Source organism: Sinocyclocheilus anshuiensis, unplaced genomic scaffold (genome assembly GCF_001515605.1).
Source record: "Sinocyclocheilus anshuiensis isolate Anshui unplaced genomic scaffold, SAMN03320099.WGS_v1.1 scaffold481, whole genome shotgun sequence".
Lineage (NCBI taxonomy): Eukaryota > Metazoa > Chordata > Actinopteri > Cypriniformes > Cyprinidae > Sinocyclocheilus > Sinocyclocheilus anshuiensis.
In genome coordinates this window covers 2,058,824-2,071,770 of record NW_015539907.1, presented here as the reverse complement: position 1 = coordinate 2,071,770, position 12,947 = coordinate 2,058,824, and the positions used below count along the sequence as shown (strand labels likewise).

At 39.0% G+C, this 12,947-nt stretch overlaps 1 protein-coding gene across 1 annotated transcript in view; it reads left to right on the top strand.

Moving 5' to 3' along the window:
* LOC107686292 (C-myc promoter-binding protein-like) overlaps positions 1-12,947 on the top strand; it is a 37,771-nt gene that overhangs the window by 12,809 nt on the left and 12,015 nt on the right. Inside the window, 11 exon segments of the mRNA XM_016483231.1 lie at positions 155-327; positions 462-637; positions 1,139-1,239; positions 2,163-2,384; positions 3,022-3,167; positions 3,672-3,698; positions 6,503-6,636; positions 9,182-9,314; positions 9,428-9,634; positions 9,760-9,888; positions 11,070-11,214. Coding sequence (XP_016338717.1) covers positions 155-327; positions 462-637; positions 1,139-1,239; positions 2,163-2,384; positions 3,022-3,167; positions 3,672-3,698; positions 6,503-6,636; positions 9,182-9,314; positions 9,428-9,634; positions 9,760-9,888; positions 11,070-11,214 — 1,593 coding nt within the window.

Here is a 12,947-nt window from a genome sequence, read left to right as displayed (position 1 = left end):
TTTTGGTTTGTTTTGTTTTGTTTTGTTTTGTTTTGTTTTGTTTTGTTTTGTTTTGCTTTGCTTTGCTATGCTATGCTATGCTATGCTTTGTTGTGGTATGTTTTTGTTGTGTTTTTTTTTTTGGTTTGGTTTTATTTTTAGTGAGTACGTGTAGTTTACACGCCTATTTTCTCTGCCCACAGTGGCGGAAGACTCTCTACACTGCTGTTGAACCTCGGCCCAAAAAATGCAGCGACTCTGCTGGTGTTGGCTGTGACTGAACATAAGATCCTAGTTCACTCCTTACGTCCAGCTGTTCTTACCAGCGTTACCGAGGCCCTGGTGTCGGTGAGTGGAAGACTATTCGTTTTCACTCATGCCTTTCCTATTTCTATTTTAAGATTCTTACAGTATCAGTTCCTTTTGCTTGTTGTCCCACTTTTGGCTGTGTCTTGTGTCAACTTGTTTTACGTGTTCCACAGATGATTTTTCCCTTCCACTGGCCGTGCCCATACATTCCTCTCTGCCCGCTGGCCCTGGCAGATGTGCTCAGTGCTCCATGCCCTTTCATTGTAGGGGTTGACTCACGGTACTTTGACCTCTATGAGCCACCGACGGACATAAGCTGTGTGGACCTGGACACCAACACTATAACTCAGTGAGTGGCCTTTTTACCTCTACATAGTTCTGAGTTCCCATGAGAGCCTCTCCTGACCTTTTTGACCTATGTTGTTGAGATAAAGTCATCTTTTACCACATGAATTCACAAAATAAACACTAATTTCCCAGAGTAGGTGATGATTGGTGTCTTTTGAGATATGAACAGTGTTTATGTTCATAAGAAATTCTAAGCAATAGCAAAAAATGTTCAAGTGAAATTCCAAGTAATAACGTTCTTTATCTTTATGCAGATGGTTAAAAGATCAGGATGGAGATATATGAGCAGTGAGGAATGTTGTAGTAAAGATAGGACCCTGAGTACCACCATGTGTTGAACACATGCTCCTGTGTTGTTTGTTTGCCAGTATTCACCTTAAAGATTGCAGACCTTGTAAAAGCTACATTGAAACTATAAAGCAGCCCTCAGTTATGTTGTTCACGGGCATGGACTCCCTTCGCTGTTTACCCTCTCAAATGATAAACGTGTGGCCTATTTCAGCAAAGAAGAGCACAGATCCCTGACCTGGAAGATCCTGCCAAGAAAAGCCTGTAAACATCTGATCAACACCCTCAGCAGTCTCCACCAGCAACTGGATGACGGTTAGTGAGTGCGGGTCACTGTGGTGTCAAAAAAAAAACATTTCACTTATCTTCTGTACTTTTCAAGGCAATATTGGTTCACTTCACTGCACAGAAAGTGCCATTCTTATTGGCCTTCTACTGTCCTTTTGGGCTCTGACAGTATCATTTTTATTACCTAACAATGTTTTATGAATGCTTGACCGAGTAAGCGCAAAACCAATCATCCTTGAGATGTGATGAGATTTAGAGATGAGGGCAATTGGCTGGATAGAGGCGAAGTAAGGCACAAGTCTTTTTTTAGAGTGCTGGGATACTATCTGATACATGAGAGCTGATTGATGCTTCAGTCTTTGAACCAGATTTTGAACTCAATTATTCAATGTGTTTTTGGTTCTCGAAAATGTCCTGTATGGAATGTACCAACTCATAGAATTGGGCCTAAAGAGTGAGGTTATTTATAGGTAAACTGTAATAAAAATTATGTATCTTTCTGCGCTAAGTGACTGTGTTCCCATATGTTTTATTGAGAACATTATGTGTCCGTTGATGTGGATGTTTAATAACAGACATAGCCTATGATCTTTTTGCTGACCTTTCTGAAGTGACGTGAAAGGAGCTTATGTACCGCACCCATATCTCAAATTGAGCCTACTATATCTTCATTACTGAGATATGCTACATGTATAACCTAGACATTATCAGTACATTTCTCCTTTTGTATGAAAGTTGCCTTGTACTCTACCATTGAAAAATGTAGTGTAATATTCTACGGCTGAATTTATTTGATCAAGAATACAGTAAAAACAATAATTATGGTAAATATGACTACAATTTAAATGTGTTGTTTTAACATTTTAAAATGTAAATAAATAAAATCTTACTGACTCAAAACTTTTGAATGGTAGTTTAAAAATAGTAATTTAAGTATCAATCTTCCACAGGTTATCAGATGAGCCGTGAGGAAGGACAGATGGAGGCCTTCATGAGTGAGCGGGAACCTGGCAGTGGTGGGAAAAGTCTGGAAACCTTGGAGCTGGAGATCCAGGAGGCTTTCCTGCGCTTCATGGCGGCCATCTTGAAAGGCTACCGTTCATACCTGTTGCCCATCACACAGGCTCCATCTGAAAAAGCAACTGACGCCAGTTCACTCTTTGATTCGCAAGGTAAACAGCCAAGATGGACATGATGCTTGAATCCTCTTTCTCCTGTCCCGATGTATCAGGTTGTTTGTGAACGTCAGCAACAGCTGTAATAGAGTTGCTTCATCAGCGTTAAAACGGAAAAAACAATGCATTAAAATCTTGTTTTGACCCAACCACATGCAGTGAGTTCACTGTGATACATTAGTGGAATGCTGAAGCTCAGCAGCTGCTCAGAATGCTCAAATCTGGCCCTGTGCCTGTTGAGTCTGGCTTAAATCAGGCTTGAAATTATTGTGGCGATTTTGATAAAGCCCCATTGGAAATTAGACATGCCTGACAGGTCCAACAAACTACAATGATTAATAGAATGTCTGAGAACACATCTGCAGCCTCTTATGTAATCCCTGAGTTAGAATCTGTTGCATCTTTCACACTGTGTACACTCTACGGCTTTCTCAATGACGACAGTCTAGTGAATAACACGTAATTCATGCCACGCCCTCTTAAATTTGACTGATTAAATGTTAAATCGCAACGGACAACTGTGGCGGTGAATTATAGTAATCAAATAAGGAATGCAATCACTTTTTTTATTGTAATGGCACCTCTCTGACTCTCCGCTTGATGTCCTTGACTTTCAATATGGCTTTTTTTGCAGGCTTTTTGAAGAGTCGTGATCGATCCCATCAAAAGTTTTACTCCCTCATGACCAAGACTCAAATGTTCATTCGTTTCATCGAAGAGTGCTCTTTTGTCAGCGATAAGGATGCAAGCCTTGCTTTCTTTGATGACTGTGTTGACAAGGTATGAAACATATACATATTTATTTCCCGCTAAGAAATACATCTCATGCCTTTATCCAGAATACAGCCGCCTCTAATTAGATTCAATATAAACTGCTTCTACAAAGCTCATGAAGAGTTACCATTTTAAACTACACTCCAGGCTCTTAGCAAAGAGCATGTGAAAAATACAAAGAGTTCAAGGAAGTGTACACGGCAAGATTTGTGAGAACAGTAAGGGGAAATGTTGTCGTTAATAGCTGTGCTGTTGTGATCTCTTGGGCTTACTTATGTCAGGTTATTAATTTTCTGTGAGCATTGTTCTCTCGTTTGTTCTTTTCTTCTTTCTGGTGTTTCATCTAAACAGGATCAGAACTCAGGTGACTGTGATCGGGTAATTATCCTGGATGGTGACTGAAGTGACTGTGATGAATCCCTGACACCTATCCTATTTTTTTTGCTTTTCTCACTACTTCCTTTTCTCTTTTCTCTTTAAACTTTTCTCTTTACTTGCTTGCTTGGAAAGTTATTCGGTACGGAGAAAGGGGGGAAGGTAAGTTGCTTAATTCAGTGTCTTTTCACTTCTGATGTATTGCAAAGCTGAAAACAGTCACTAGAGTACTGTACTTCACCTTGATTACAAAAATGACTTTTAGTGGTTCTGAGAACTATTTTATTTTACTTTATTTATATTAATAATATCTAAAAACATTAGGACTGTCATTAGGACTGTTTAAGGAAGAAAAAAAAACCTCACCCTAGTCTTTTGACCTCAGCTGACAGACATGACCTGTTTTGTTTTGTGGTTCCACCATGGGTGTGGTGATTCATAGCTGGTATTATGAATCTTGGCTTTGTTTGCTGCCTTCATAATTAAAAACATTTCTGTTTAGATCAGAGTCTCTGCAGAACCTCTGAGATCCTGCATGCATAATTAATTTTTCTGTGCCTTACGCCACTTTGCATTTTCTTATATTCGCAACTCTTGTGCCCTTTCTCGGTATGATCCAGACTGCACATGGATCTGAAGCTGTATCTTCAGCGAACCGCTGCATGTTGTCTCCTTTTTAAAGTGCAGACAAATATATTTCCGGATGGTTGTTTTGTGCCTTTGTAGTACATTTATATCTGTCTCAACAGGAGCACGATTTATTCTTGTTTATAGGAGCAGGAGTCATCTCTCACCTGTCCTCCTCACAAGGCTGTAGTGTGCTAGTAAAGATGAATGTGCAGCTCTTTGTCTTACACTTTCAATTATGCTGCCATCAGTGAAAGTCACACTTGTCCTGCTCTGGCCTGTCCTTCCCTTATGCGAGGACCTTGGAGGACAGTTCTTTAGCACTGTGGTGGTAATGAAAATGACAGTTTGAGTTGATTTAAACTGACATGGGTTTGTGGGTTGTGTTCACAGAGGACATTTATAAAGGAACCAGGGAGGTAAAGGACAAACCATGTACTGCTGTAGCCTGAAAGCATTTGGTTATAGTGTGACACCTCAATGATCCAATGAACCAATTTTAAAGTTCATCAGAATTTAGTAATATGCAACCATCTTTCTGAGTATCTGTAAAACTTTTGATCTTGAGCTGCCTCTGTGTTCAAAACTCTCAATGTTGAATACAGTGAACATTTGAACGTATTCTGCAGCATTGTGTATAATTATTACACGGCTCACTCGAATACTTGATTGTAATTGAACAATTGTAGTGTTCTGCAGTGGAATATTATTAAAACTATTTTTAAACTCTTTATTACACTGTTGTCCCTGGCAACAAATCTCCTACACTGCTAGATTTATACTATTGCTCTCTTTCCTCACACAATAAACTAATTTCAGCTCAAATCAACATCCATTTATGTATTTACTTGGTAAGCTGTGTAAAAAACTGAATCCAATCTACATTGCCCTGATGATGGTTTATTAAAGAATGGCTGACTGTACATTATTTGTTTATTTATATATAGATTTATATTAAAAATAAGAAACATTTTAAAAACACAAAAAAACTAATCAGGATTCCAATAAAAGCTAATAGCTAATACAGCACTTTCACCTCCTGAGGTAGCATATTGACTAAGCATATATATATATACATGTGTGTGTATTTATATATACATAATAAATATACACAGTACACACAGATATACTATGTAAACAAAACCTTTTATTTTGGATGTGATTAATCACGTTTAACCGTTTGACAGCACTAATATATATTGAATTTACTTTGACCCCCTGAGGTAGACATTTTTTCAGCATTTTCTAAAGGTTAGGCACCTGCTTTCACTGACTTCTTGTTGAAAATGGACTTTAGTACCGTATTCATGGAAAGTGCCTTTTGGCATCCTGGTGCATTACAGAGAGCTCCAATTGATGCCACAGTAATCAATGCTGTTTTTCTCTGGTAAAAAGAGCCACTGATTGATCTAAAACCTTCTTAGGGAAACTCATTTGGCAAGTCCAGCAAGAGCTTGATTCTGTTCTGTTGCTCTTATTGTCTGTCTAATAATTTTGTAACAATATGATCCAAAACCCTTTTGCTGAGAATGCTTTACAGATACTTAAACTGATTTTCCCTCTATCAATAGATATAAAGTAATGCTTTATTTGTTAGCCAGTGTATTACAGTGGCATAGGCTTTATGATGCATTTGTGGCCCATTTGCAGGGCTTGTAGACAGACTTTGTCTGAAGGCTAAATGCACAGTGGCTCCTCCAAGCCTTGTCTAGCCTATAAATTGCACTGGGACGGTTTCGCGCCCCTCAAGCAATACAACATTAAGCGTTAAGTCCAGGTCAGTGCACTTGTAATGCGTCTGTGGCAGATGGGGAGGATTGGATGAAAACTAGGAGGATCAGAGCTTCTTGGTACAGATGTGAGATCAGTCGGACGCAGCGATGTGGGAGATTATCAGGGTCATTTACACTAAAACCAGTGCTCCATCTGATCTGAGATCAGATCATCTGCACTTGGCAAACTGCAGCATGTCCAGACAGTGGAAAATCCCTTGGCATGGTTGTATGGCAGTGTGTGTGTCTGGTTCAAGATTCAGTTCCCAATTCTGACCAAAATGTAGCTCTGCATTGACATGTGATGAGTCTATTTGACTATATAGTAGTACTGAGTAAGTTAGCAAGTGATAAGGCTTTTTTAAGCCTTCCAGTTGCTAAAAATATTCTCTCCGGTTCCTCTTTCGACATTTTACTTTCCTCTTTTTATTCAGGGACCAGTGTTGGCAAACATATGTCCTCTTAACTAAACCTGATCTTTTCTCAGTCATGGATCATTGCCTGTACTATGTGTTCTAGTGGAAACAGAACACAGTCTGTATCTCATTAAGTGTGTTTTTACTCTAGGTGGACAGCGATAAGCCAGAAGACACAAGGCTTATTGAACTTGACAAATCCCACCGCAGCGAGCACACGGTCTACATCACCCCTCCAGAGCTGCCAGCACTTCCAGAAGGAGAAGAGCCACCGATGGTTTATAGGTACAACAGACGCTTCTGGCACACAAACTCCCATGCACACTACAACACTGTGCACATAAACAGTATGCCACACCACAGATGGCATTGTAGCAATGGCATAATCCCCTTCTAAACCTTCCCAGGGTGCAGCATGTAGAGTAAACCCCTCTACGGATCGTGTGTCTACAGAAACTCTCACTAAAGCAGTATGCACACTCCTCAGAGAGCATGTGATAATATTAAGTGGATCTGTTATTTCGGGATTTGGTATTATTTTGTTACAATGGGCAATGGGGTGTCTTGACATTAAAGATTAACATTGTCCCATATCCCATATATCGATTTTTTTTATTATTATTATTTGAAGCCCAAGTTTGTCCTTATGTGGCATGCTATTCATATTTAAAAAAAAACAATTTGACAGATTTTCTATTATTTTTGTTATGCATTTTGTGAATTTATTTTCTATTATATAAACATATTTTATTGAATTGTAATATTTCTACTCTGAATTTTTTTCTTTTTAAGTATAGTTTACATCATAAAAATAGCCACAGAAGCTGGTATGGTGTTAAAAATCAAACAAAAACAAAAAACTTTAATATTATATATTATTTGTAACTATTAAAATCTGCAATCCTATCTATATAATAATCTTCTCTAAAGCTGCAGAAACTACATCGATTGCCCGTAGTTAGTGCTGCTTGCTGTAGCATTGTGCTTTTGATAAATAAACTTTGACGTGACTTGACAATAACAATCAAGTACAAGCTTAACATGCACTCTTGATGTCTTGCAGCTACAGTGGGTTTCCGGTACTGAATGCCCAACTCTGTGAGCTTCAGGGCTTTACAGATACTTAAACTGATTTTCCCTCTATCAATAGATATAAAGTAATGCTTTATTTGTTAGCCAGTGTATTACAGTGGCATAGGCTTTATGATGCATTTGTGGCCCATTTGCAGGGCTTGTAGACAGACTTTGTCTGAAGGCTAAATGCACAGTGGCTCCTCCAAGCCTTGTCTAGCCTATAAATTGCACTGGGACGGTTTCGCGCCCCTCAAGCAATACAACATTAAGCGTTAAGTCCAGGTCAGTGCACTTGTAATGCGTCTGTGGCAGATGGGGAGGATTGGATGAAAACTAGGAGGATCAGAGCTTCTTGGTACAGATGTGAGATCAGTCGGACGCAGCGATGTGGGAGATTATCAGGGTCATTTACACTAAAACCAGTGCTCCATCTGATCTGAGATCAGATCATCTGCACTTGGCAAACTGCAGCATGTCCAGACAGTGGAAAATCCCTTGGCATGGTTGTATGGCAGTGTGTGTGTCTGGTTCAAGATTCAGTTCCCAATTCTGACCAAAATGTAGCTCTGCATTGACATGTGATGAGTCTATTTGACTATATAGTAGTACTGAGTAAGTTAGCAAGTGATAAGGCTTTTTTAAGCCTTCCAGTTGCTAAAAATATTCTCTCCGGTTCCTCTTTCGACATTTTACTTTCCTCTTTTTATTCAGGGACCAGTGTTGGCAAACATATGTCCTCTTAACTAAACCTGATCTTTTCTCAGTCATGGATCATTGCCTGTACTATGTGTTCTAGTGGAAACAGAACACAGTCTGTATCTCATTAAGTGTGTTTTTACTCTAGGTGGACAGCGATAAGCCAGAAGACACAAGGCTTATTGAACTTGACAAATCCCACCGCAGCGAGCACACGGTCTACATCACCCCTCCAGAGCTGCCAGCACTTCCAGAAGGAGAAGAGCCACCGATGGTTTATAGGTACAACAGACGCTTCTGGCACACAAACTCCCATGCACACTACAACACTGTGCACATAAACAGTATGCCACACCACAGATGGCATTGTAGCAATGGCATAATCCCCTTCTAAACCTTCCCAGGGTGCAGCATGTAGAGTAAACCCCTCTACGGATCGTGTGTCTACAGAAACTCTCACTAAAGCAGTATGCACACTCCTCAGAGAGCATGTGATAATATTAAGTGGATCTGTTATTTCGGGATTTGGTATTATTTTGTTACAATGGGCAATGGGGTGTCTTGACATTAAAGATTAACATTGTCCCATATCCCATATATCGATTTTTTTTATTATTATTATTTGAAGCCCAAGTTTGTCCTTATGTGGCATGCTATTCATATTTAAAAAAAAACAATTTGACAGATTTTCTATTATTTTTGTTATGCATTTTGTGAATTTATTTTCTATTATATAAACATATTTTATTGAATTGTAATATTTCTACTCTGAATTTTTTTCTTTTTAAGTATAGTTTACATCATAAAAATAGCCACAGAAGCTGGTATGGTGTTAAAAATCAAACAAAAACAAAAAACTTTAATATTATATATTATTTGTAACTATTAAAATCTGCAATCCTATCTATATAATAATCTTCTCTAAAGCTGCAGAAACTACATCGATTGCCCGTAGTTAGTGCTGCTTGCTGTAGCATTGTGCTTTTGATAAATAAACTTTGACGTGACTTGACAATAACAATCAAGTACAAGCTTAACATGCACTCTTGATGTCTTGCAGCTACAGTGGGTTTCCGGTACTGAATGCCCAACTCTGTGAGCTTCAGGATGGTCCCAGAGTCTCCAAAGCAACATCAGCTGTGAGACATATCAGTCCCATCAGCCCAGCTGCCATTTTCAGGCGTTCCCAACAGGTTGGAATTTCAAACAGAAATCTCATCCAAATCACCCCCCATGATGCCGCTTGTCAAATCTCACCCCCTCCTCTCTAATGCCCCATACTCTCTCTCTGATCCTCCCTTTGTAGGAGATCAAATCAGCCCAGAGGATGGCTAAGATGTACTCCTCCATCCCACAGATGTGGTCCAAGTGTCTGCTCAGGCATTGTCACGGCCTGTGGTTCATCTGCCTGCCCGCGTATGTCAGCGCCTGCCACTCCAAGGTGCGGGCGCTGCATACTGCTTACGACGTGCTGAGAAACATGCAGGACAAAAAGTTGCAGCCCCCTGATGAGGTAGAATCGCCTAACAGTCTCCATTGATTGGTTTTGCCAGTACAGTTTGTGCTGCACCTAGACAGTGGAAATTTCCACCGGTGTTGTGGTTTTGTAAGTAATAGTTCGTTTCTGCTTCAATGGAGGTGTGTTACCGGGTCCTGATGCAGCTGTGTGGGCAGTATGGGCAGCCTGTTCTTGCTGTCCGGGTTCTTTTTGAAATGAAGAAAGCCGGAGTGCAGCCTAATGCTATTACCTATGGATACTACAACAGGGTGAGCATAGTTTTCTTTTGTGTGACATAGGGACACATTGCAATCTAAATAATACTAAATAAATATACATATATTATCTGTGCTGATACATACTTTTGGGTTTGTGATAGACCACGTGATACAAAATGTCTGAATTTTATTGCTATTTCTTGTTCAAATACATGCAGTGACCTTTAAAAAAAAATTCTACATTTATGAAATGTATTCTAAAATTAAATATCAAAATGGCATGTTTGTCCTCATAAGTGCACCTGTTTTTAATATTGTCTGGGTGGTACTTCCTTTTCTTTTTGGTGTTTTGCTGGTTTTTGAGGATGAGAAAATGTCATGCAAACAGTGTCGCATCATCTGATTTTATTATATTTTACAAAAGTGACATTAATTTGCGCTGAAATGAAAACAGCATCGACGACAAAAGATATAAGATGTTGTTTTCTCCTAATTTTATAAGTTAATAAGCATATTTATTTTGCATTCAAACTTCCATATAAACTGCACAATTATGTGGTTAGTTGCAGTTTTGCTTTTAGCATTTTTTCCTACTAGCCTACTAACTAGAACAGACAGAATCAGGACTGATCTGCAACCCATTTATGAGTCCCAACCCAACCGCTGCTCTGACATAATTGGTTTGTAAATGCCACCTGGTTTGACATTATGTTATCTAATTAAATGACATCAATATATTTTAAGTGTATATTTTAAGTATGCAAATACATTTTGGAGCCACTTTAGATTTCATAAAAAGGTGACCGATGACATATTTGTGTAATTTATTTTTGTAAAATTACTTCTTCAAAAGCAGAGAGAAAACCAATTTATCCTATGTAGGTGTGTTATGCTGATGCTCAAGAGCCTTGAGCTGGCAGCGCATTTGGCATGTGACTATTTCTCATGCCTGTTATCATTAGACAAAAGCTTAGACTAGCAATCATCTCCCCGGGGACCTTTTTTTTTGTGTGTGCTTTGCAAGACGTCCCAAAATACCAAGAGGACACACTCACAGAGACATAAGTCCGGGCAGCTGAGTGTTGTTCCAATTCTATCAGAGTAATTACAGCTAGTCCTTCAGAGAGAACACAATCTACTTAAGATAATGAGAGGCATTGCACTGTAGAATTATTTAGTTAATCTCTATGTGAGTGTGTGTGTGTCTCACTGTGCTATTCTTCTCTCCCCAGGCCGTTCTGGAGAGCACATGGCCTTCCTCCACCAGAGGGGGATACTTCCTGTGGGGAAAGCTGAGAAATGTGGTACGGGGTGTGGTGCTGTTCAAACAAGTATGGAGGAGGCAGACCACCCACCCAAAAGACACCCATCTCTCTGGTAAAACCCCCAACTCCATTTCACACATTCCACACATTCCACAGAAGTGGACACACTCTTTCAATTTCCTGTAAAAACATAGTCAGGTCCAATCTAGAAAAATTACACAGGATTATGCTGCTTCTTTCCTTTCTCGCCTCCTGTTATCCTTCTAATATTGCCAAAATGTAAAAAAAGAAGAAAAAAAAGATTGACAGTCTTTTAATGCACTGTATGTAAAAGCTCCAAAATCAATATAAGATGGTGTACAAGGCCTGCAAAATATCTAAGTATGCCTAAATAAATTTAATTCAGGTAAATTTGACCCAAATCACCCCAACTATGACTATTCTAACATAATATATATGTAATAAAAATATTTCACCCAATGTATGTTAGCTTAGCAATGGTAACTCTATTGAAATCATTTGTGAGTGAGTTTCTAGGTGCTTCATATGAGAAGGAATTATGCTTGGAATTGCTGCCTTTGAAAATCGGTTCCAAACTGGCCACTTTTGAGATTTCATTTTGGTTAGGAAGCTATGTATAGAAAAGGTAGTTTGCTAGATTTTGGAACAGAATTCAATATTGGGCAGTGGCCATAGAGTTTGGGCCAGTTCATTAATAGCTACATTCACTGCTTCTGCAAAGTAATAATCGTTCTGACTCAGTTCCACACCAGGACTTTTAATTTCTCTTCAAAACAGTTATATCATCAGAGTTGTTTCAGAATAAAGATAACCCCTTTGAGACGCTAGCCAGGTCTGCAGGGGAGCATGGACTCAATATCATTTCCCGCTGTCAGAAAAACTCTCCATCATTTCTCACAAAGACAGGGTTAGTTGAGTTTTGTGCCTGAGTAGGTACCATCTCTCAGATATCTCCCCCTCAGTACTCAGACTAGATCCAGACTGCCTGCTGAACCAGAAAGGCTTTAATGGGTCCAATTAAGATAAGAGTCGATAGCCGCCTCCTCAGCCACTACAGTTCACAGTCTGCACTTGATTTGATCTCCTCTCTCACACAGCCCCCTGTAAACAGCATATTAGAGAAGGGCACAAGAGGGCTTTCATAATTAAAACAAGCTGCCATAACCCACAAACCCCAAAATACTGCAACTTTGTCATGCAGAATTAATTTATCTCAGAGTAAAAGACTTGAATTTTCTCAAATCAAATCAAATGTTCTAAAATGTATTTTACATGGAGGCAATAATGTTTATGCATATTTCAGGCCCCCAAAATGTTGTTGTCCTGTAAATTAACGTCCAAAATGCATAAAAAGTTTTCCAATTTTAGTTGAAAACTGTGTTGTGTAAACGACCCCTTAGGCTGATGATACACGGGGCATCTTTTTGAGCAATTTTGCTGGGCAACTTTTTTTGAGCAATGTTGCTTGTGCACTTTCCCGTTGAGAATGGGTAACAAATTTCTATCTGGATACTTTAGATTGGTCGTGGGCCCTGTGTCTCACCTGGTTGCCCGTTCCCCGGCAACATTGCTCAAAAAGTTGTCCCGTGTATCATCAGCTGATCTCTGAAGTGTCATGTGACACTGAAAACTGGAGTAATGACTGCTGAATAATCAACCATCAGAGGAATAAATTATATTTTAAACTGGAAACAGTTATTTTACATTATTTTACATTATAATAACATTACTATCAAAAACAAATTCCAACCCCAAACTTTTGAAAAGTAGTGTATGTTTTATTTTTAATTGTTGGATTATTTATTATGAAATGTATGTTTTATA